Raw genomic sequence first — 23,731 nt, forward strand, 5'->3', positions numbered from 1 at the left:
CCCGGGGCTGCTCCGTGCCTCAGCTCGGGGGGCAGTGTGGCTGCAAAAGCCCCCGGCCAGCCCCGTGCCCGGCCGCGTCCCGCTGTGCATTGCCGTCCTCCCCAGCACCAGGGACCTGCAAAACTCTGCGTGTGCACGTGCATGTGTACAGAGCGTGTGTGTGAGCGGCCATACGTGCAGGCGTACGCTGATTGGGGTGGATTTCCCCTTTTTAATTAAACGCAGGCTGGTGTATGCCAAAGACAGCGCTTCGCAGAACTCTTGAGTTTTTATTTCTGGATTGGCCCAAAGGTAGAGCAGAAGAAAAGTGCCTTTGACGGCTCTTTGGGATGATTCAGCAATGGAAAGTACCTATCTGGGGGCAGAGCGGGAGATTGGGCAACCAGAAGTTGTACAAAAGCAATCAGTGCAAGAGCCAAAGCCTCAGGTCCGCTGTATCAGTGTGCAAAGCACGGACATTTAGCACAGCTCTCCGGTCCCCCAGGCACAGCACCGGGTGCCCACCTGCCCACTGCCATGCCCCCCCTCGTGTTTGCAGGCAAAGGCTCAGGACTGGGCCGGGGCTGGGATGGAGACGAGAGTGGAGATGGCTGGAACGGCTGCAGCGTGGGCCGTGGGCTGCCGGGGCAGTCTCGGTAACAAAGATTTCTCCAGGGATTAGCGAGCAGCCGAAGGACACGCTGTGAAAACAAGCCGAGGCGGGAGGAGGTACAGCTGGAGAGCTTGGAGGCAGGAACGGCGCGAGGGAGGGCTTTCTGCTTTGCCTCCCATTTCCGTGGGAGCAAGCGAGAGCCCTTTTGTCGCCAGTGCGGATCACGAGTGCTGCAGGGCTCAGGCGCCAGCAGCTGTGTGCGGGCAGAGGCTCAGCTGTGGGGAGCGGGGCCGGGACACCCGCTGCAGCCCCCTGCAGCCCCCTGCACATCCCCAGACCCCCAGACCCCACCGGTGCTGGCACACAGCTGGCCCACGGCCCCAGCTGTCTCCCCAGGAACCCTCACGCCAACTGGGGCCCATTGGGCCAGCTCCTCCCTTCCCCACCAGCCGCCAATTGCTCCTTTAATTGTGTTAGTTCACATAGTCTGCTTCAGCCTTTTTATAGATTCTCTGAGCGTGGGGTAGGAGGGAGCATGAGATCATGCTCTGGCCTGCTGGAATTGCCTGGTTACCTCTGAAGCCAGCCCAAGAACTCGCTTTGGCTTCTGCGCCTTCTGAGAGCTGCTGCAGGCAGGCGGGGGATGGCTGAGGGGTCCCGCACCAGCAATTGGGGTGAGCAGGAGAGGATGGTGTGATGTGAAGCCTGGTGGGACCCCCACGCTGGTGGAACCCCCACACTGGGCCCCGCAGTGTCCCCGAGGCCAGCAGCTCCCTGCCTGGCCGTGGGTTCCTCTTTTTGGGGGCTGTCACCCTGCGAATGCCCCCAGCATGGCAGGGTCCAGCCCCACACCCCCCAGAGCAGCTCCCTGCACCCTCCTGCTGCCCTGGGACAGCCAGGTGGGGGGCTGGGGGTGCAGGGGCCAGGCCTGCCCAGCAAAGGGCAGAGCTTCTGGGGGCCCCCCAGGACCCCTGGCCCCATGAGCTCACCCTCCTCTTTTGCTCCCTTTCTCCACCTCCTGTTTTGCCCGAGCAGCTGCCGGGGCAGGCTGCATGTGGCCTCTCGCCCTGCCCCTCCGGCGGCACAGAGCCACCATTCAGATCCCCCCTCCCCAGCCCTGGCTCTGCCTGAGGTCATCATTCCTGCATTTTTATTTTTACTTTTCTGCAAAATCACCCCCTCTGCGTCCCCTTTTGTCTCCCCGAGGCTCCCAGACATCGTGCTGGGAGGCAATGTGCCCTGGGGGCAGGGGGGCAGTGTGTCGGGGTGCTGGCTGCCCCCCATGGATGGGGGATGCCCTGGCTGTGGAGCTGCTCTGGGGGGGGGCCTGGGACAGCACTGGGGCAGAGGCAGAGTGTGGGTGGTGAGCCCGGTGTTGGGGAAGGTCCCGGGGGCCAAGCTCCCGCTGGGAACCTCGTTGCTTGTGGCCAAACCCCTGCACCCAGGGTCCTCATCTGCAAATTGACACTTCTCACTGCGTCCCCCCCCCTTTCTTAGCTCTTGTGTCCCCCAGCGTGTCCGGTCACTTGTCTTTGATGCAGCCGTCAGGGCTGGCGTCAGCTGCTGACCCCGCGCTGGCCGAGAGCCGTCCCTGCCTCCCAGAACAGCCGGAGCTGGGTCACGCCGATCCCACAGCTGGGAAAACAGCGTCGGGGGAGCCCCCCCACTGCCTGACCGTATTTTTGGGTGCTGCCGGGGGCTCACAGCAGCAGGTGAGGGTGAGCCACAGCCCTCAGCACCCCTCGATGATGGCATTTTGTGGGTGACATCCCTGCAGCTTCAGGGACATCCATGGTGGCACCGTGGGTCCTGGGCAGAGCCCTCTGGCCCTGTTGGTGGCAAAGGGGGGTTGTGGATGGAGGGAGGGTTTTATTCCTGGCCATGGACCTCCTTTCTTGCAGGTTCCCTCTGAAACCGGCTGGTTTGCTCTCACTTTTTTGTGGAGTGCCCCCGGGGTTTCCCCACGGTTTCCCCTTTAGAGCATTTGCCAGACCACAGCTGGGCTTTGTGGCCACAAATGAAGGCCAGATAAACCAGGAGCTGCTCATCTTTGATGCGGCCGTCCGGGTTGGCATCAGCTGGTGACCGGGTACTGGCAGAGAGCCACCCCATGGGGAAGTCCCGTGGTGTTTGTGGCGCCGCACACAACGGGTGTGGATGGGTTTCCTCGCCAAAGTCCCGTGCCTGGGTGTCCTGCTCGCTGCCCGAGGAGCAGTGGCCTGGCCACACGCACTGCCTCCGCCAGCAGCGGTGGGGCACAGGCCACGCACCCACCATGGCCATGGGGATGGAGCAGGGCCGCAGCCAAAGCCCCAGGTCCCTTCTGAGAGCCCAGGCACACGACTGCAGGATGGGTTTGGCCATTGCGTCATGTAGGAGATGTGGAAAGAGCTGCGAGCAGGACCAGGAACTGCCTGCACGTGGCAAGGAGCGTGTGGGGCCAGAGGACAACGTGATGGGGGGGAAGGATGGCAGGGGGACGGCAGCATGAAGGTCCTGAGCCGTGCCCTAGGGCAGCTGGTGGAGAGGAACCTCCCGGCTCTGCCAGGTGATGCTGGACACAGCCCAGCAAGCCCCGTGCCCCCGTGGGGCGGCCAGGCCCAGCTCTGGCAGCCCTGGGGAGCAGAGCAGCCCCCCGAGCCTTTCCCCCACAAGCAGCCGGGCTGGGCTTTGTGGTTAATTCACCGCTGTCACCCCCAGCAGGAAGCACTGCTGGGACTAGCCCTCGGTGTTGGGTGTTAGAAGTGGTTCCAACTGTTCCTTGACAAACACGGGATTGTTTGGTCAGGCTTGGCGCGGTGTTTTTTCAGTTCAGCTTTAAAATTTGCTCAAAGCCAGAAGGAAAACGTTGTGTTTGTGCTTCCTCAGCATGCTGTCCCCCAAGAAATTTCATTTCTCCTCACGGGAGAGGTTCCGGTTCCTTAATGCTCATCCTGAGTGTCTTAAACATCATTTTGAAACTGCCCCGCAGAGATGCCGTGCCACAAACGTGCGGCTCTGGGGAGTTCCTCCTTCACTGCAAGCAAGACTCAGCAAAAAGCTGAAACGGGGCTTTGGCTTTTGAACCTTCTCCTCTGCTCCAGGCTTCCTCTTCCTGTGTACATCGAGTTCTGCCCTGGGGCTCCTGGGCACCAGAGATGTGCTGGGGTCAGTGCTGATGGCTCCGGGCAGCCCACGGAGCATCCCATGGGACGTGGCTCTCCCTGGGCCATGTTCCTTGCGCTGGCAGGCACTGTCGCCACCCGGCCTGCTGGGCCTCTGCATCCCGCGTGGGCTCCTGCTGCTGCCTTGTGGCACAGCCCCAGCAGCCAGACCCAAAGGGGCAGGGCTGACCCATCACACTCATCAAACGGGCAGCTCAGGGACATGGGGACTGCGGTCCTGCTCCCCAGAGCCTCATCTGCAACTCTGGTGTGCGCTTGTCGCGTGCTAGTGAGGCAGCCTGCAACTGTGGGGAAGAAAGACAAAAGGAGCTGAGGTCTCAGGTCCCACCAGCACTGAGCCTCCGTGTGCTGAAGCCCCCAGCAAAGCCAGCCCAGGCTCCACGGCCCTGCCTGGGCTGCACTGGGCAGGCAGCTGCTCTCCAGGCCCCGTGGCGCAGTCATGCCAGGCTGCTGTGCTTGAGCAACAGCCGGGTTTCAGGATTTCACAAGCGCTTAGCGCAAGGATGTTGCCTCTGGCAACTAGGACTTCCCTGGATACGGGGAGAGATCTGCCCGCATCAGCTGCTGAGGACTTCCTTTGCTGCTTCCAGAAAGGAAAATAAAAGCACATCACTTCTAAATCACTTCATCTTCCATCAGCTCTCGTAGTGATGGCCGGGGAGCTGGTGGCTGCTGGGCCCTGCAGGAAGCCTGAGGCATTGGGGAGGCCCAGCCCTGCCCCACAGACTGCTGCCTCCCCACCTCGCTGCACCCCCTCGTGCACCCATGAGCTGTGGCACTTGGGACCCCATAAGTTTTGCATCTGGTGCTCATCTGCAGTACAACAGATGTCTCCTGGGCAGAGCTCTGGGGCTGGCACGGGGAGGTGCACAGGCACCGCTCGATCTTCAATTCTGGCCTCCCTCGGCCCCATTGTAGCCACTCAGCCTGAGCTGGGGGCCTCTTGGCCAGTCCCTGGGTGTGAGGTGACTTGGGATTTACTTGCAGGAGGCAAAAAGACGTTAACTTTAGTCCTTGTTCTGCCCCAAGGCTGTTCCACTGGTAACACTACAACCAGCGCCTTGGACAGGTCTGGGTTGTGGTGGTGGCAGCTGTCAGGGCACAGCAGGGGCCCCGCGGGGCAGGACGGGGGCAGCCTTTGCTGGGCAGAGGACAAAGCAACCGGGCAGGGCAAAAGGCAAACAAGTGCCCCATAAACTCAGCCAGCAGCAGGGAGCTGAGGCCAGCGGCTCCTCTGTGCCCGGGCGGCTGCTGCTGTGGGGAGGGGCTGCGAGCCCCTGGCACGGGGCTGGGGCCGTTAGCTCCCGGTCCTCATCTGCCTTCCCCACCGCTTTGGGAGCGGGGCAGCAGCCAAGCAGGAAGCACCAGACTGAGGGGATGCCCCGTGTGGGCTGCAGAAGCGGATCTGCATCCTGCTTCGTCCGCAGTTCCCCTTTTGGTGTGGATATAAAGGCGCTGCGGGCAGAGAGAGCCAGGCAGCAGCACGGCACCGTCGGGCAGCCACGATGGGAGTGCGGAGCCTTTTGGTGGCCAGCACCGTGCTGGCTTTGGGACTGGCGCTCAGTGGGGCCACCAACCCTGGCTTTGTGGTCAGGATCACCCAGGCTGGCTTGGACTATGGTGGGTTTGGCTCCTGATCTCCCTCCTCTCTTGCAGGTGCTGGCGGCTGAGGTGCAGAGCCAGGTGTTCGTGCAGTTCTGGGACAAGACAAAGACAGCCTCAGCCATGTGTGCCAAAGGCAACATCGCCCTGATGTCCCCATCTTCCCCAGCCGCTGTCTCCACCGAGTCCATGCAGAGCACCCAGGCCCTCCAGGGAGCTGGGGGCTGCACCCAGGTGGCAATGGGGGAGACCCCGGCTCGAGGAGGCACAGGGCTGGCGGGGCAGGAGGGCCCCCCGCTCATGGCACGCATCCAGGCAGCCGAGCCCGAGCCCCAGAGGAGCGAGCTGCGGTGGAGGGAGGCGGTGGGGAGGTGCCAGGAAGGCGGTGACGGAGATGGATGGGCTCTGTGCTGGGTTTATTGAGGCAGGCAGGGCCCCGGCTCCAGCGGAGCGCTGTTATGGATTGAAATACACTGTGTGAGAAACAGCTCATTTACCCAGCGGCTTTGCTAGCTGTCGGGGGAGGACGTGGCTCCCCTTCCCAGATGGGTGCAGGGCTGCAGCACTTGCCCATACCCCAGGACGGGGGCTCTGCCTGGCTTTGCCTGCTGGCACCAGGCATGGAACAGCACGGAGCTGGGCACCTCCTGCCAGGGACCGGCTCCTCCTTTCTCCTGCCGCCTGGCTGCCACCTTCCCCAGGGCTTGCAAGCAAGCAGACACCAGGCAGTGCCTGCAAACTTGCAGGGCTCTGTGCTGCACAAAGATTAGCTCCAGCAACAGCTTGCACAGTGGAGAGCAGCCAGGCCACTGGTGTCTCCTTTAACCCTTTTACCATGCACCTGGTGCATGCTCCTGGCTCCCTTGGGTGTGCATGACCATGACGTTGTCCCTTTTTTCCTGCAGCCAAGCAGCACGGGGTTGCTATCTTGGAGAAGGAGCTCGCCCAGCTGAAGCTGCAAGACATCTCGGGTGAATCCCGAATCCGGATCTTGGGGAAGGTGCGCTACGAGATCTCCAGGTGAGCCCTGCCAGTGGCTTGGAGCGACTTGCTGCCCTCCCAGCCCCCACGGGGAGCCTGGAGGACCTCTGAGGAGCACAGGGGCCTGGAGCAGTGAGGGCTGTCCTCTCCCCTGCAGCTCCCAAAATTATAACCCTGTACTCAGGGAAGGGATGCCTCACCTCAGGAACCCACCTAGCATGAACCCAGACTGCGGGGTCCTGGGGTCACAGCTCCTTGCCACCCCCTTGTAGCTCTCCTCCCACTGCTGCCTTGGGTTTCCAGCACTGAGGAGCTGCTCTCATGGTGCTGCAGGGACCGTGCTCCCGAAGGCACTGCTCTGCTCACGCAGTGCTGTTCCTTGGCAGGATGGGAGCTGGGGATGCTGCCGGCATGGTGCCTTCGCTCCTGCCCTCCCCAGCTGGGCACCCAGTGTGAGGCACCCCCTCTCACATGCTTTTATTTTATTTTATTTTAGATTGAAACTTCGCAATTTCCAGTTGCCACACTCGCAGATTTCCCTGGTCCCCAATGAGGGCCTGCAAGTCTCCATCTCCAACGCCTTTGCTGAGCTGGACGGGAACTGGCGTGTGAAGCTGCGCATCCTGTGGGTACTCAGCTGTCCCTGCGCGCAGCCCCTTCCCTGGCACAGGCATCTCACTCTGCATTTCCCTCTCTGAATCCGGACAGGCTTTTTTCCCTCCTCTGCCTCCTTTGTGGTTTGTGTAGCCCTTGCTTTGTTATCTGCAGATGTCCTGATTCCCCCGGCTGGGCTGCAGCTGCTTTTGTCCTGCCACCTGTGATCCCTCAGCCCCGGGGAATCACCGCAAAGTCCCTCTCCCCACGCCAGGGCACCCACGGCTGGCCAGGCAATGATCAGGGAGATAATGTGAGTGCCATCTCCTCTCTTGTCCCCTTTCTTGTCCTCCCTCTCCCTGCAGCCGGCACCATGGGTCATTCAACCTGAAGTTGTCGCATGTCTACATCAAGACCATCCTGAAGCTGGGCAGAGATGCCTCTGGGAAGCCGACGGTTGATATCTCTGCCTGCAGCACCAGTATCTCCAATGTCCGCATACGCTTTTCAGGCAAATTGAGGTAACATCACCGTGAAGGCCTAGAAATCCTGCGTGTTAGCCCAGCTGGGATAGGAAGGTGGCTGCCAGGCACAGTATGTGCCTGAATCTGCTGTGAGTTTGTCCTGCTGTGGTTGCACATTTAAGGGAGAAGTTTCGGGGCAGTCACGAGACTTGTATGCACGTTGATTACAAGCAGGTTTGTTTGCAAATGTAAACCCTGAGGCAAAGCTTGACTCCAGGCTGGCATGGGAATGGCACTCCCCAGTGTCCCACAGCTCTGGTGTCTCCCTTTCCTGCACCAATACTTCTGCAGCATCCTCTGAGCTAGTGCAAAAATGACTCCCTCTCTCCTTTTCTCTGCAGTTGGCTTTACAACCTCTTCCGTAAAACCATTGAGTCCAAATTCAAGAAAAGCTTGGAGGGCAAGGTACGTGAAAGAAGCTCGGTAGAGCTCTAGGCTTTCTGGTGCTCTGTAGCCCTCCCTTGTAACAGACGTTTCAAGGGCTCAGGTCACACCTACAGATTTAAGCAGGGCCAGAGCGTGCGGGCACAGTGCTGATCTGGTGGAAACTGTGAGGAATGGGCACATGCTAAGTGCAGTCCCCACAGCATCACGTGGCTCGGGCTGGATTCTAAACCTGCAGTGTTTGCCAAAGCCCAGTATAATTGGTTCCCAATTAACAAATACTTCTCTTTCCATGTGGTCAGTTAATTAGATCTTAGGCCTCGGCCAAACTCATTGTAACAGAGGAAACCCGCTCAGAGCTGCCCTTTAAATGGCCCACACTCACACGTGCTTTTGGGAGCAATAGGTTAGAAATCCTCATCTCTGGATTTCAGCTGCTTGCCATCTTGTAACGGGGTGCACCAGGGAAGCCCTGCTACCTTCAGCCCCGTACAAAAGCCTACATGCAGGAGACTCGCATCAAGACATGGAAACAAGCTGTTAGCAATAATTACTACAAGGCTCGCTGGCAGGAGCTACAACCTCCCTGGCCGTGAACCTTGCTCAGGAAGGAGGCAGTTGGAGAGCAGGCAAATCCCACCCTGCTGCAGGTCGGGTCCAGGCCGGGACGCGTTTGGCTCTGGCCGATGTCATCTTGTGCTGCCTGGGGGCCACCTGGAGCCCTGGCAGCAGATGGGCTGGCAGCAGGAGCAAGGCCGGGGCCAGGCAGAAAGGCTTTCAGGCTGTGGTATCTCCTGGAAGGAGGCAGCTGGGGAATCTGCCCCAGCAGCCCAGCCCCTTCGCCAGACACGCGTTTCTCCAGGGGCTTTCTCACTGCTTGAGATGGAGCAGAGGAGAGGGCAGGGCTGGGAGTGCTGCAGGACCCTGCTCAGCCCCGTCCCTGTCCCAGTCTTGCTCCAGCAACCTGTGGGCACCTGCAGCTCTTGCTGCGGGGCTGGGCAGTGCCCAGGGGCCAGGAGGGACCTGGGGGTCTTGCACCTGCAGACAAATTTGGACTTGATGATCTCTGTAGTCCCTTCCAAGTGAACTGTTCTGTTCTGTTCTGTGATTCTATTCTACTAGGCAGGGGGACAGGCAGCTTACCAGCAAGCCTCTGCTGATAAAATCATGCCCACGGCCCCATCCCTCCTCTTCCTCCCAGCAGTGCAGCCAGCCACCAGGAATTGCCAGCGCGGCCGCTGCTCCCCCCGAGCTCTGCGTCTCGCTGTCAGCGGCTGCCAGCTGGCTGCCTGGTCGGGCAGATGATGGCCTCATCCTGCACGGGGGTTCTTGTGCCAGGATGGCATTGGAAGAGAGATTGTGCAGATTATCTCGGCCGTCTACAGGACTGCTCCCTGCAGTAAATTCCTGAGCCAGCTTTTAGGCTGCATTTAAATCCTCCACTAATGCTAAGGCTTTGCCTGTGGATGACAGCGGCAGAGGGATTTGGTCCTCTCCCCTGGCAGCACAAAGCTGCCCCAGCTCCACAGCTGTGCTTTGTGGGTGCACAGGTAGGAGCTTTCCTGCCCCTTCAGGGGCAGATTAACTCTTTCAGTTGCTCTGCTTCTGCTGAGTCGTAACCTGCTCAGCACAAAGCATTCCTGCAGAGACTGTAGGAAGTCTGAGGGCACAGCTGAGAATCCTTCAAAGGGCCCCAATGCAGCTAAACTGTGTGGGGAACCTGCCGTAAGCAGAAATTTGCAGGTATAAATGCTGCCTGTCTCTCAGATACTTAATTAAGTACCATCTGATAAATAGAGAAGAATGTCACTGTGTGCTCTTTTATCTAAGCAGGCTTTTGCAAAGAATACAAACAGCACCGGGCAGCAGAGCACATGCCCGAGGCTCCCACCCAGGGCTGTGTGTTCCAGCAGAGCCAGGCTGCTGAGCTCTGTTGCCTTTGTTTCCCCAGCTCTGTGAAACCCTGCGTAGCTCTGCCAGAAGATACCTCCAGCCGTACCTCCAGACCGTACCAGGTACTGCGTGAGCACTGCACAGGGCTTGGGGAGCATTTCTTCCTAGCATTTCCTGGCCACGGGGATGGTGTTTTACCTTGTGCCCACTCTCCATTTCTTTGTATTTCCGCACACGTGCTGGGAGCTGTGGAGCACCACACAGCAGAGCTGTCACCATGCACTCAGTCCTCCCACAGGGAGAGACTGTGCTGAGACCGGGCACAGGGGACCCGGATGGTGTCTCAGGTCCAGGAGTTAGTTTGCATGGCTGAGAAACAGAGTGAAGAGGAAAATGCAATTTTTATTTCTAAACAGAAGCGAACACGTGTGAAACTGCTATTTTGCTGTTGCACCAGGAAGCAGGGGCAAGGCTCTGCCCAGGTGTCAGCGGAGGGAAGCTGCTCCTGGCTCTCACTCATCCTCTGCCCTGTGTCTTGCAGTCACAGCCAAAATAGATGCCGTGGCTGGGATCGATTACTCCTTGACAGCAGCCCCAGTTGCCACTGCCCAGTTCCTCAACGTGGACCTGAAGGTGAGAGGCTGCCCTCGGGAAGCTCGGTGTGGCTGATGCTGTTGCAGGGGGCAGGAGGGAGGCGCGGGTCAGTCACCACCTGCAAATGCCATTCCCCAGCCTGGCTGAGCCCCACCAGCACTGCTTCACCCACTCCTGTCCTTCCAGGGCGAATGCTTCTCCCTGGCACAGCACAGCCCCGTCCCCTTCACTCCGCCAGCGCTGGCCATTCCTCCTGAACACAGACGCATGGTTTACTTCGGGGTCTCCAGCTACTTCTTCAACACCGCCAGCTTCGCCTACCACAAGGCTGGGGCACTCATCTTCGAAATCACGGACGCCATGGTAAGGAGGGGAGGTGGTGTGGGATCAGCGGCTGGCAGACTCGCAGGGCTCCTCTGCACCACGGTCTCCTCCACACTTCCCCGTGGAGCTGCTCTGGGCACAGGGCAGGGGCTGAGATGCACGAGGGGCTGATCCTGCCCCAGCGCCACGCTGCAGTGCTGGGCAGTAACCGTCTTCCTCCCGCAGATCCCGAAGGACATCGAATTCCGTTTGAACACCTCCACCTTCGCGGCCTTCCTTCCCCAGGTGAGCCCCGGCCCTGCCCAGCACAGGCTCTGTGCGAGGTGGCCCTCCAGAGAGCCCAGCTCCAGGTTCCCAGTGAGGGGGGTTCGCAGCGGGGCCGTGCTCTGGGTGCTGCATCCCTGCACTCCATGAGCTGCTGGCACGGGAAGGAGCTTGGCAGCAGCAGGCTGTAGAGCTACAGGAGGTTTTGTGCTGCAGTTCCTCCCCTCTCCCTGCTCCTTTGCAGCTGGACGAGATGTACCCCAACATGCCGATGAAGTTCAGGCTGTCTGCTCCCTCCGCCCCGTTCCTGAACATCGGAACAAACGGGGTCTCACTCCAGCCTGTTGTTGACATCCAGGCTTATGCCATCTATCCTAATGGCAACCTGGCCCCCCTCTTCCTCCTCAGATTGGTGAGTTGGGGTCCAGGGCTGCGGTGGGGTCACTGGGCCCGGCTGGGGAGCCTTTTGCACAGCCCCAGTCTGCTGTGGTGCGCCGTGAGCACTGCCTGCACCTCGGTGAGCAAAGGTGGGAGCTCCCGAGCTGTGCAGCACCTTCCCATCGTGTTTGGCGATCCTGTGCCATCCGTGCTGTGCTCCTGCTGAGAGCTGCCTCCTGCAACCAGCCCAGTCGGGCACATGGGGTGACCCCAGCAGAAATACCCGAGCTAACAAATGCTGGTTTTCACACTGGGTGTGAACAGGGCCCTGATGGGAGGGCGGTCTGGCTGCCTTTGGGCTGCTCTGAGCCCCTTTTGCCTGTTTTGGGGGTTGCTGCGGGAGCACTGCCAGAGCTCTGCCTCTTTCCCCAGACAGGCAACGTGTCTGCCACCGCGGACGTGCAGTCTGGCCGCATGGTTGGGAGCCTGGCCCTGGGCAGGTGAGCTGCAGGTCCTGGTGAACCGCTGCTGAGGAGGGTGCTGGGGATGGGGCAGAGGGGATGAGCTGGGGCTGGATAGAGTGGGACGGCCACAGGCACTGCAAAGCTCTGCTTCCCTTCACGCAGGATGAACCTCACGCTGAAGCATTCAAATGTCGGCACCGGCACTTTCAAGGTAAGCTGTCCCTGACATGGAGGTGGGAGCCTGCCAGGTGCTGAGGAAGGGACTCACCCCCTCACCCCCACCACCAAGGGATGCTGACCCCACGAGCACCTCCCTGTGAGCCTGTGCGAGGGAGCAGGGCTGGCCACTATCCCCTTTTTCACCCCTATGCTTCCTACTCCGCCAGCATGGCCGAGACAAAACTGTAGGTCTCTGGTGAAGCATGCACCCATCCCAGCTTCTGCTTTATTTTACTCTTCCTAATTATCCTCCGGGATCTGGTCACCTGCTCTCCCACAGACTAAAGCTCTTTTCCTTCTCCCTCTCTCCGTATATCCAGGTGAAAACGGTGCAGTCAATAACAAACATAGTTGCCTCCAGTATCCTGCTCCCACGTCTTAATGGTAATAACCCACTGGGGGGAATGGGGCTGCTGGAACAGACACCACTCAGGTCACTCTATCAGTTTGTTAATTAAGCCCCTGTTGCCAGGCCTACTCGGGAGGTAAAACCTGCAGAGAGGAGGCAGCGGCAGTGCCCGGCGTGTTTGGGGTTGGCAGAGGAGGGCTGTGGGTAACTGAGTGCGGGAGCCTCTCTGCACTGTGACACACATCCAGAAGTGAACGCAATGGAAAAAATGAGCCTGACACACATCCTAATGCTTTCCAGACCCTCTCCCCCGCTCGCTGCTTCTCATTACAGCTGAACAAATCAGGCCAGAGTGGGGCTGGAGGCTGCCAGGGGCCCCAGGGGCACAGCACAACGTGAAGCCCCCAGGCCTTAGCGTAGCCTGGAGGAGCTCCCTCTGCCTTCCCAGGGCAGGGGGGACAAAGGAAGGGCCGGGGGTAGGAAGCAGCCGCCTGCTTTGCATGGCCCCTTGCTCCCTCTCGCTTCTCGTTCCAACACAGCTGTGTGTGTTTTCTTTTCCAGAGAGATTAGGTAAGGGCTTCCCTCTGCCGCTGCCAGCCCAAGTACAGCTCTCCGACCCCATCGTGCAGTTTCATGAGGTGAGTGGAGGGTCTGGAGCTGGTCCTGCCACTCGTCCCCGAGAGGCGGGGGCCAGGCAAGGTGCCTGGAGAAGGGGGAATGAAGCAAATTTCACACACAGCAGTGACTCAGGCAGGGCTGTGTTCTGCAGATTTTAAAACCAGAGCCCGAATTTCCCATGACACTTTTTATAGTAAGTGGAGCTCCGCGGCAGCTCAGCCCCGAGCCTGGCGGGGCTCTGTGCGTGGCGGCCGAGCAGCTGCAGCCCCGGACCCAGGCAGGAGGGAGGAATCCTGCGCTTGGGGAGGCCCGGGGAGGCCCCGGAGGAGTGCCACAGGCTGGGTGCTGGTTGTTTACAGCGGGGTGTGGCTGTGGAACATCTTCAGAGCCCTTCCGGAGCTAAAATTAGCCAAGGATGGCAGAACCACAGTGCCCACACTCCCTCCCCAGAGCGTCGGGTGATGAGCAGGGCTGGCTCTAACAGCAAAGCAGCTGCAAGGACGCATCACAGACTTCCTCTCCCCTTCTCCTAGAATTTCCTGCTGTTTGGAGCCAACGTTCACTACCAGCCCAGGCAAGGCAGATAAGACGACCGCAGAGACCTTCAGCGCCGACTACGCCCCCCTCTCGCCTGCCCCGTGCTGCCCCTCCGAGGGTTCCCGGTTCCCATCCCGCACCCCTGGCTCCCAACCCCAGCTCCCCGCCGCCGTCCCCGCCGCCGAGACAGCAAACAAGCGGCTCTGCCAGACCCTGACTCATCGGCCGCCCCAGCCCGAGCAGCCAGAGGACAAACCGCAGACGCGCGGGCGGGGGCCAGAACCACCCCAGGGGCCGAGCCCCACGGCCCGGGCTGGGCTGAGGGGACCCCGGGAGGTCCCTGCCCACCCCAAATCGCTGCTGCTGCGGGTCCTGGGCCCTCTCCTGCCCTGGCCCCGAGGAGCCACCGACCACCACCAGGCTGGGGCTGACAGAGCCGAGGCTCGGGACGAGGCCTGGCAGCGTTTTCCCCTCCTGCATGTGCTTCACCTCCAGCGAGCGCTTCCCCGCGGTGCTGTACGAAGCCCTGCTCAGCCAGGGGGGCTTCCAGCGCCCTGTGGGGGGGCTGCGCCGCGCTCTGAGCCTTTTATATAAAAACACCACATGGAAATCACTCCTGTTACTGCCTCGTTACATCCCCCTTCGTGCACATTCACCGGGGCGGAGAGGGGGCCGGGAGGGCCTTTTAGGACACCTTTATGTCAAAAAACACCGGGCACGATCGCGCTTTTTCCTTTATTTATTTATTTTAGGGGAGGGGGGGTGGGACGCTGCAGGGACCGGGCCAGCCCCGGCGGAACGGTGCTGGAGCGGAACGCGGGGACGCGGGGCGGGGACGCGGCGGGGCCGCTGCTGGCGGCGCACAACGGGGCCGCGCCGCCTCCGTCCCGGTCTCGTCTCCGTCCCCGGTCCCGGTCCCGGTGCCGGTCCCGGCCATGCAGGGCTGCGGCCGCGTGCTGCGGGCGGCCGGGCGCCTCGGCTCGGTGGCTGCCAGCCCCGGGGCCTCCCGCGGAGCGAGCTGCGGGCCCGGCGAGCGGCCGGGGGGCCGCGGGGCCGCGCTGCCCCCGGGGCCGGACCTGAGGCATTTCCTGAGGGCTCCCCCCGGGCCGCCACCGCCCCCCGGGCCGGAGCGGGGCGCTGCCGCCGGGCCTGGCACAGGTCGGTGCCGCCGGGCCCTGCCCTGCCCTGCCCTGCCCTGTCTGCCGGGCCGAGGCCAGGCTGAAGCCCCGGTGGGGGTCGTGGTGGGAGAGCTGCGGGGCTGTGGGCACCCCGGGGTGCCGGCAGCAGCTGTGGCAGGGCTCGCAGGATGCAGTGCCCAGGGGAGAGGGGCATTAATTGCAATGAGTTCCGTGTCTCAGCAGGGCAGGAGCTTCAGCCCCTCCGCTAGCCACCGTCCAGGCCGTATTGGAGTGATGTGCTTGGAGGCACTCGGGTTTCCCGGTGCCACCAGCAGAGCCTGCCTTTAATTTTGGCTTGCCTTGTCTGTATCGGCTGGAAGGGAAAGTACCTTTTGTGCAGCTCGCCTCTTGTGGGACTGCTGCTTGCTTCCTGTGGAGGGGATCATAGAAAGAGCTTGTAAATGAGAGATTGATTCAAGGCAGATATCTGTGTCACCCCCGTCTCTGCCTTTGTTGCAGTGTACCTGGAGACCTATGGCTGCCAGATGAACGTCAATGATACAGAGATCGCTTGGGCGATCCTGCAGAAGAACGGCTACACGAGGACAAAGGAGGTGGATGAGGTGAGGCAGCTCCTCTGGAAAGCAGGCCTGGGAGAGCTGCACACCACCAAGTCCTAGGACTTATCTTGAGTAGTGCCGTCCCACGGGGTGGTGGGATTTGTGCAGCATGAGTAGGTGCAGTAAAGGAAACTACCTAACAAGCATGCTAGAAAGCAGTCTTTTTTTTTCCCCTCATTTAAACTGCTGGGTTCCTTCTCAGCTGGGGCAGGGGATTGGACACGGTGGGATGCTCCTGATTTATCTTTATCTGAGTTTACTTCTGCTGTTTTGTGGAAGGCTCTGCGTGTTTTCTGCTAAGTTTTCTTGCAAATTTGGTCATTGAAACCCAGAGTGGTTTTAGACAGATCCTTTTTGCTAAGTTAAGTGAGTTTTATAGTCTACCTGTTCAGGTTATGTGTGCTGTTTTTACAATTTTTCCTTCCTTCTCAATCTAGGCAGATGTGATTCTGCTTGTTACCTGTTCTGTGAGGTAAGGAACCTTTTGTCACTGCTGCTTTTTGGGTGGTTTTAAAGGAATTGCAATTTGAAAACTGAGGCGATAAATACATTGTGTAATGAAAACAGCAGGCAGATGTGAAACTGCCCATTTAGCTTCGGCTAGAGCTAGTTGATGTTATGATACATAACACTAATTGTGTAATTAATTACTGTATGGTGAGAAAAAGCTCCTTGGTAGTGTACGCTGTGTATATATCTCATGGGCAGTGAGAGACTCACAGGCATTTGTGCTTGTATGATTTTTATTTTTTAACTTTTTGACTCTTGTCTTTGGTTGAAGTGCCTGTCTGTTTAGTACAAGGTCTGTACTACAAAAAATTGGGAAATCCATTTAGGGTATATTTGGGATATAAATATATAGGGAACTTTGCTTGTTTTTTACCTGCATGCAGATGTTGAACGTGCACTGTCTCTTGCAAGGTTGCTGATATTTGCTGGCTAAGGCAGACTTTTTCTCTGCAAGAGCTTAGTCTGGGAGTTGTTTCTGAAGTGGTGATGTTCCTAAGCAAGCAAAATGGTAGCAAATGAGTCAAGACATAATCTACACACCACAGAAAGCACTTCCATGTACCGTCAGATCCATCAGGAGGATTCTTGGTTCTCTGTCTTTAGCTCTGTTCTCTGAAAGCACTTGAGCTGCTTTGAGCTGGAGGACTGTTAAAGTGCAGCGACGGGAATAACCCCTCTTTTCCTGCTTTCCCAGGGAGAAGGCTGAGCAGGCTATCTGGAATCGCCTGCAGCACCTCAAGGCACTGAAAGCCCGGCGGCAGCAGGATCGCCTGCCCCTCCGCATCGGGATTCTAGGTACCTGCTGGGCTGTGCGGCAGCGGGGAGCACACGCTGGTGTGCCACATCCCATTATGTTCCTTTTTTTTCCCCTCTAGTGGCATCAAGCCTTTTCTGCAGGGTGAACACAGCTAGGGAAGGGGTACAGCAGGCTGACTGCGGGTGGGCACTTCCTCACAAGGACCCTTCTCCTTTGGTGGCAGGATGCATGGCTGAGAGGCTTAAGGAGGAGATTCTGCACAGGGAGAAGCTAGTCGATATTGTGGCAGGCCCCGATGCGTACCGTGACCTTCCTCGGCTGCTGGCTGTGGCTGAGTCTGGCCAGCAAGCTGCTAATGTCCTGCTGTCACTAGATGAGACTTACGCAGATATTCTGCCTGTCCAGACTAGCGCAGGTGGCACAACAGCATTTGTGTAAGTACCTTATTTTCTGTGCACGTTTCTGTGGTTTTTGTTTGGAAATATTGCTGCCCAGAACAGACATGCCAGTGACAGCAGCTACCCGAAACAGGCAATGCCTGGCCGCACTCACTCCCGGCAGCCCAGAGGCACCAGTTTCCTAGACTCTGTTTGCTGTCTCTTTGCTGTCTGACTGAGCCCTGGAGAGACTGCCCTGTGCTCTGGCTGGCTGCAGGCTTCTCTTAGTGTCCTTGGAGAACGTTGGTTGTCTAAGCCTGTTGCTGCACCGAGTGATTTCTGTTCCACTGACATTTGTCCCTTTCTAAGCTCATGCCTCTCTCATCCCCTGCCTTCTGCTATGTGCTGTCCCAGGTTATATATAACTCTTCTAATGCTCCATGTGTTGTAATTTTTGTGGGGTTTATTTCCATTTGTCTGGATTTGATAAGATTCCCAAACAATGAAGTCAGTTTCTGCTCAGTGTGTCTGTAGTGTACAGAGGGACAGTTGTCACCCTCTGTAGGAGCAGAGTGCAGAAGGATCTTTCATCACTGCCAGATTGCAGTGCAAGTCTGCATCCCATAAGTTGCTTTCTGAGTTTCTTGGAAATGTGTGTGGAAAATTAGGAGGTGTTAGCTAGGGGGCAAGTAGAAGTCAGCTCTGATTGGAATGGTGTGTCAGGGAAAGCTGCAAAGCTGCGTTCAGAGTTGGTGCTGTGTATGCTGCAGACAAGGAAGTTGGCTGAGGGCAGCAGTGCTGGGCCAGGTCAAAGCAGGGCAGGCTGCAACATGGATGATTCTTCCAGAGAGATTGTGTTGTGACCTGTGCTTCACCTCCTGGCAGATCTATCATGCGGGGCTGTGACAACATGTGCAGCTATTGCATTGTGCCCTTCACCCGTGGCCGCGAGAGGAGCCGCCCCATTGCTTCCATTCTGCAGGAAGTGAAGATGCTCTCGGATCAGGTGAGGCAGAGCTCGCTTCCCACCTGCCCCAAATCACAGGCAGGTTCTCCATGGAAGTATTTTCAGAGATACCTCTGGGTGATGACACAGCCTTCACCTCTGGAGGTAACGTTGCAGTAGGGCTCCTCCAGTTGTGTTTGATTTCCACTGCAATGCTCTGAGACAGACAGGGCAGGGGAGGGTTCCCCCTGGGGACTCTTCCCCAAGTAAGAGTAGAACCACAGCTGCCATTGCAGCTTGGATGTCCCGTATGGTTGTATTTTTTCCTCTCTGTTTATCTTTGTAGGGGGTGAAAGAAGTGACTCTTTTGGGTCAGAATGTCAACAGCTTTCGAGATATGTCTGAGGTGCAGTTCCAGTCAGCAGCTGCCCCTGTCCTCAGTCGTGGCTTTAGCACTGTCTACAAAGCTAAGCCAGGAGGATTGCGTTTTGCACATCTTCTGGACCAGGTTTCCAGAATTGATCCAGAAATGAGGATCCGTTTCACTTCTCCACACCCCAAGGATTTTCCTGACGAGGCAAGTGTGAAATAAATACCTGGACCTCTGCTGGCAGGCAGGCATCTGTGATCTATTGGATGTGGGCTGTGCCTCTTTCCCAAAGGGAACCAGGGAGTCACAGAATGGTAACGGCAGCTCCTGGCAAGGGGGTTGTGTGTGCTAAAGCTGGCAGGTTTTCAATTTGCTGAATTTTACCTGGGGGAGACTCTTTGCTTTGGCGTTCTGGTGGAGTTGAGCTGTCTATGATGTTGTCTCCTGAATGCCCATTGCAGGTCCTGCAGCTTATCCAGGAGCGACACAACATCTGCAAACAGCTTCATCTCCCAGCCCAGAGTGGAAGCACACGAGTCCTGGAGGCCATGCGACGAGGGTGAGTGATGGCCACGGGGAACCCTGTGAGCTGATCCCTGGTTTAGGGTGCTGGTTTCTCCTGACCAACATCTGGGTTTCTGGTCAGCAAATCCATGTGTTGTTCATTGTAGATACACAAGGGAAGCATATTTAGAGCTTGTGCACCATGTGCGTGACTCCATTCCAGGTAGGGACTCCCTTTGGGTTGATCTGAGCTCAGCAGGGCTGTATCTTACTGTCCTTTCTGGAGTGAAATGTTCTTCTCTTCCTCGAGTGAGTTGTAAGTCTGTGTCTTTGGGACAGGAGTGAGTTTAAGCAGTGATTTCATTGCGGGTTTCTGCGGGGAGACAGAAGAAGATCACCAGCAGACCGTGTCCTTGCTGCGGAAAGTCCGCTACAACGTAGGCTTCCTGTTCGCTTACAGCATGAGACAGGTGAGTGCAAGACCTGACGAAGAAGAGTCTTTTCTCTGTCCATCTACTGGTTAGATGTGGCTCTGATCTCAGATTGTCTGCTTGTTGAGAAGCTGCACTCGCTTTGTCTGTTTGCAGAAAACCCGGGCGTATCACCGGCTGCAGGACGACGTGCCTGCGGATGTAAAGCAGAGGCGTCTGCAGGAGCTCATTGCTGTCTTCCGAGAGGAGGCTGCAAAAGCAAATGAGGCGATGGTGGGCCAGTCTCAGCCGGTGCTGGTGGAAGGGGTGAGCATGCCTGAAACAGTTGTCTTTCTCCCCTCTTGTTGTACAAGAGCCAAGGCTACAGACCACAGTCATCACTTCTGCCTTCACTTCTCATCTTTCCTCACACAATCCTGAGACTCCAAGACCACGTGCACACACTGCACACACTCAAGTGGTCAGCCTGGTTTTCCAGAGCACTGACCTGAGCAAAAAGTGGTGCTAAGTAAATTCGTAATCCCTTTGGTTAGGACTTTAGACACTTTGCTTCTAAAATCCTTGGTCCAAATACAGAGGCAGGCATTGGGGAACTCACCAGAGTTGGAATGTTGTATAGCACAGGCTCTAAAGAGGTAACTGGATGAGACTGACTAATTGCTGCTTGATAGCTATGCACAACATTGTGGGTCTTTCAGGCGTTTGTGAAGTTGAGGCTCCTTTCTGAAGGACTGGCAGTCCTGGGAAGGGATGGGATAGGTTAGGGACACGTCTCTGGCCAAACATGGAATTAGTGTAGGCTTTCAAACCTTGTCTTTGTGTGGCTCTTAGCAACAGCTCAGCCCATAGGACCTTTTACATGTCATGGTTAAGTGTGGAACGTGGCTTTTAATACTGACAATAGTGCTCAATTAATTTCTGATACAATAAAACCCAGCAGTGAATCAGAGCTATTGCCATGCAGGTAATGTTCCCTGTCTTCCTTCCAGCCCAGCAAGCGCTCTGCCTCAGAGTTGTGTGGGAGGAACGATGGCAACATCAAAGTGATCTTCCCTGATGCTGAGATAAAGGATGCTGCAGGCTGCAAGGCTCTGGTCAGAGCCCAGCCAGGGGACTATGTTTTGGTGAAGGTGACGTGCCTATAATTCTTGTTTCCTTGGGCTCTTTTTTTCTGCGCAGTGCTGTTTCCTACAAGAGCTGCTGCCCAAGGAGCCTAAAATTAGAATGGATCCTCCTCAGCCTTTTTGTTCCTGAGGAATGCTGTGCTGTTTCTTTCAGGTAACCTCTGCCAGTTCTCAGACCTTGAAGGGAGTTCCGCTTTGTCGTACCACCCTTGCCTGCTCTACAGCTTGACGTCGTCCACTGGCAGCAGGGATAACTCAAAAGTAGCACGTTCTCCCCAGGAAGAAACAACGAAGTTTGGACAGGTGGAGAAGGGGCAGAAACAGCGATGTGTTGTATTTTATCTATACGTTAGGTATATCTACATTTTGGCTACAGCCTGCCCCCTACAGATCTGTGCAAGTTTGTAGACAAAAGGGAGGGAAGCTGTGCATGGATGTGCCAAACCCAAGCACTTTGTGCTCTGGTGTCTTCACTTGCTGTCAGGCTCAGCCCACCCTTGTGCTGCAGGCCTGTCCTCTAACGCAGCCCAGCCTGAGAAATTTATGTCTGCAGGGCAGATCATTCCTAATAGCTCCACTGAATTTAGGAGCTGCAAAAACTGGGAGAACCTAGAAAACACAGCTCTAGTAACTGCTGGAGAGTCGCAGGAGAACTGCCAAAGGGATGAACAACTTGAAGAACAAGATTGTTGAGAAGATTGTGATGAATTCTTTCCAAATAATAACTTCCTCAGCTGCAAGATGTTTGGAAGGGGGAAGTAAGAACTTGCACTGTGCCTTTATGATGGAATGTAACACCAAACTGTGGAATATAAAATGATGTTTAATGAGTGTGAGTGCTGGTTAATCTGTTGTATCTGAGGCTGAAGGAATGCAGCCTTGCCCTTGCTCTGGTGTTACTTGATTCTAAGTTTTCCCTGTCTCCAGGCCTTAGAGAATGCACTGGAAGAACTAGCCTTCCACCTTAGCATTCTCTCTCTAGCCTGTTAAATCTTTAGCTACGGCATTGTACTTCTTTCCTGTGGTACATCCTTCCCTTTGGTTCACAAGAGGGAAGAAATTGTGCCATTTTAAAAGGACAATAGCTTCATAAGTGCATCTTACAGTTCCTTATTTTTATCAGAGCCTGCAGTTAACTGTGGCTGCATTGTGTCATATTCCAGCTTGGACTGCTAAATTAAAGCGTGTGTGTGCAACCTACACTTGTAAGCCAACTCTCTCCTCTGAGATGTGAGACAGAATCACAACTTTTAATGTTGATTATCATGCAACTAAAATAAATTATTGTAAAAGACTGTCCAGAGAGATTTTGAAGGAGCAGCTGATCAACTCAGTAGAGCAGTCACTGCATGAATTTGCAGAATTTTTAAATAAGCATCTAGGCCTTTTTGTAGAAAGTCCTGTTCAGCTCTATCTAGATATAATCTATGAAAACAGTCTGAACGTCTGTTAGACCTTAGTTTAAGAAACAAATACGTTTTGCTGATTATCTCAGAGTTGATCCTCTTCTCATGGAAGTGAATCTGCACGGTCAGCACGGATCAGTGTGGGTTTTGAGGTGGTGATAAATGTCCTTCTGCTATCCTGCCTCCACATGGGAAAGTGTCTTAGGCCCAAATTCACAAACCAAGTCTTAGACCTCTGCTGTCTGGTGAGTGTAAGCCTTCGGCCAGCAGGCTCTTAAAGAGGCAGCAAGAAGCTGTTGGGTTTGAAATACCAAAGGAAGGGGCAGGATGTATAAGCATCATCTCTCAGCAGTGACGGGTACTGAAGCCAACCTGTGTTTGCTTCAGTAAGTGGCCCAGTTTTCACAGCCCTGTAACATCTCCTTCAGCTCACGCTTTCCCATGCATCTTGAAACCATGGCCCAAGCCAGAACCCCATGAAAAGGGCTGACAAGTGCCTTTCCCTGCTTGTTTTGGCCTGTTCCCCACAAGCACCTATTGCCAAGCGAGAAATGCAGACCTCAGTGTGCCCTCCCTGCTCCAGCCAGCTTTGAAGCCAGCTGTGGTCTTTTTACAGTCATTATTTTAAGAGCGAGAGACTAACGAGGAGGAAAGCTGGGTTTTACATTTTGATGAGAAGGTGATAATGCTCACTGCACAGACTCCCCAAGGAGCCATAGTGCTTACCATTTACCTTGCCTCCTTAGTTTTTGTAGGCCTCAGGAATGAAGGCTGAGGCTTTAAGGCACCAAAGCATCCATTAGGAAGCGCTTACAATGACCTTGGAGGCTGTTAATCATTTGACACTGCTTGGAAGCAGGACTTTTGTTTTTGTTTTCCTCTCAGGGACTAGAGGTGTTCTGCAGTTTCTGTATTGCATGTCAGAAGATGTCCTTGCGTTTGGCTGTTGGGAGAGCTGAATTGTCTCATGTCATTCTGCCTCATGCTCCTTGTTGTATGTTCCTTTTCCCAGCCTGAACAGGGACAAGAGTCCTGAACTCCACAGGAATTTAAATCTCCCGTGCTCATTTAGACTTGTGCCTTCTTGAATTGGAAGTTGGAGTGTTTTGGTATTTCAGTATATCTCAGTGATCAAAAAGATTTATTTTGCTGGGATCACACAGCTGTAGTTCCAAACCAAAGCAGTGGCCTGCCCAGTCAGGGTTTCCAACAGCTCATCCTTTCATGGGACCTCAGCAACTGTCCTAGGGTCCCTCTGAACCTTTTCGTGCTTCCAAGGGGCCAGTTGTACCCCAGGTACACCTGCAATCCTTTCTTTGGTTCTGATGAGGCCCTGCAGTCATCAGCTGGCAAACACCTCACGAGGCATCTGACAGACGAGTTTTCCAAGCCCAGACCTGAGGTGCTGGGACAATGTTTGCTTTCAAGCTTTAGCCGTGCCCTGAGGCATCTCCTGGCACTCATGCCACATGCAGACTGCCCTCTTTCTGCTTGCAGTGTGCCTTGCAGTTGAGTGAGGCTGGGTGTGAACACGAACGCGATGTTATGGAGTGGTAGGAAGGTCACTGTCACAGTGAACAAAGGACCCTTGTTCTCCAGACTCACATCTCCACAGCACTAAGGCACAAACCTGTTTGTCCTCGGGTCTGCCTGTGCTTACAGGGAGGAGGGACAGACCGAAGTGAGTGTGTTGAGGCAGTGCTCGTCTGCTCAACACTGCAGTTTATTAGCCCAAAGACAATCTCACTCCATTCCCATCACCATCTATACCCTCCCTACCCAGCCTTGCCCCCTTCTCCAAGAATTCCCCAGCAGCTGAAGCTGCCAGTTGGGTTTCTCCCCCTGCCAGAGCTGGCTGTGGTGCCGTGGCTTGCCCCAGGATGCCAGCAGGCTGCAATCCGCTCTCACCCTGGATAACAATGAAGCTGAAGGGAAAAATCGACACTTTCCCCAGCGGCAGCTTGTAGGCACAGTTTGCTTCAGGTTAGCTAAAAGTGGCAGGTGACCAGAGGCATTGCCTCCCGGTGACAATCTGCCGGGCCATGCTGAGGGTGAGGCTTTTCCTTCCCTTTTCAGGGGTCTCACAC

General features: G+C 56.5%; 3 protein-coding genes across 3 annotated transcripts; all 3 read left to right on the top strand.

Moving 5' to 3' along the window:
* Positions 1-5,242: 5,242 nt before the first annotated feature.
* Positions 5,243-6,395, top strand: LOC309884591 (bactericidal permeability-increasing protein-like). The gene is made up of 2 exons (XM_082773682.1): positions 5,243-5,376; positions 6,264-6,395. Exons 1-2 carry the CDS (start codon positions 5,262-5,264, stop codon positions 6,380-6,382), a joined length of 234 nt encoding a protein of 77 aa, XP_082629808.1. The 5' UTR covers positions 5,243-5,261; the 3' UTR covers positions 6,383-6,395.
* Positions 6,396-6,750: 355 nt separating this feature from the next.
* On the top strand, positions 6,751-14,094 carry LOC309884409 (bactericidal permeability-increasing protein-like; the record flags this gene model as incomplete). Its single annotated transcript, XM_082773356.1, has 14 exons — positions 6,751-6,791; positions 6,836-6,964; positions 7,299-7,454; positions 7,799-7,862; positions 9,793-9,856; positions 10,276-10,367; positions 10,515-10,691; positions 10,878-10,937; positions 11,161-11,328; positions 11,727-11,794; positions 11,921-11,969; positions 12,298-12,361; positions 12,888-12,964; positions 13,478-14,094. The coding sequence occupies 14 exons, from the start codon at positions 6,751-6,753 to the stop codon at positions 13,529-13,531; spliced, it is 1,263 nt and encodes a 420-aa protein (XP_082629482.1). The 3' UTR covers positions 13,532-14,094.
* Positions 14,095-14,357: 263 nt separating this feature from the next.
* Positions 14,358-21,484, top strand: CDK5RAP1 (CDK5RAP1 mitochondrial tRNA methylthiotransferase). Its single transcript, XM_082772933.1, has 13 exons — positions 14,358-14,639; positions 15,119-15,222; positions 15,657-15,691; positions 16,424-16,524; positions 16,710-16,920; positions 17,749-17,869; positions 18,156-18,386; positions 18,641-18,738; positions 18,851-18,906; positions 19,023-19,153; positions 19,271-19,420; positions 20,104-20,244; positions 20,393-21,484. Exons 1-13 carry the CDS (start codon positions 14,417-14,419, stop codon positions 20,465-20,467), a joined length of 1,677 nt encoding a protein of 558 aa, XP_082629059.1. The 5' UTR covers positions 14,358-14,416; the 3' UTR covers positions 20,468-21,484.
* Positions 21,485-23,731: the final 2,247 nt, after the last annotated feature.

Source organism: Aythya marila (assembly GCF_965140915.1).
Source record: "Aythya marila genome assembly, chromosome: 16".
Classification (NCBI taxonomy): Eukaryota; Metazoa; Chordata; class Aves; order Anseriformes; family Anatidae; genus Aythya; species Aythya marila.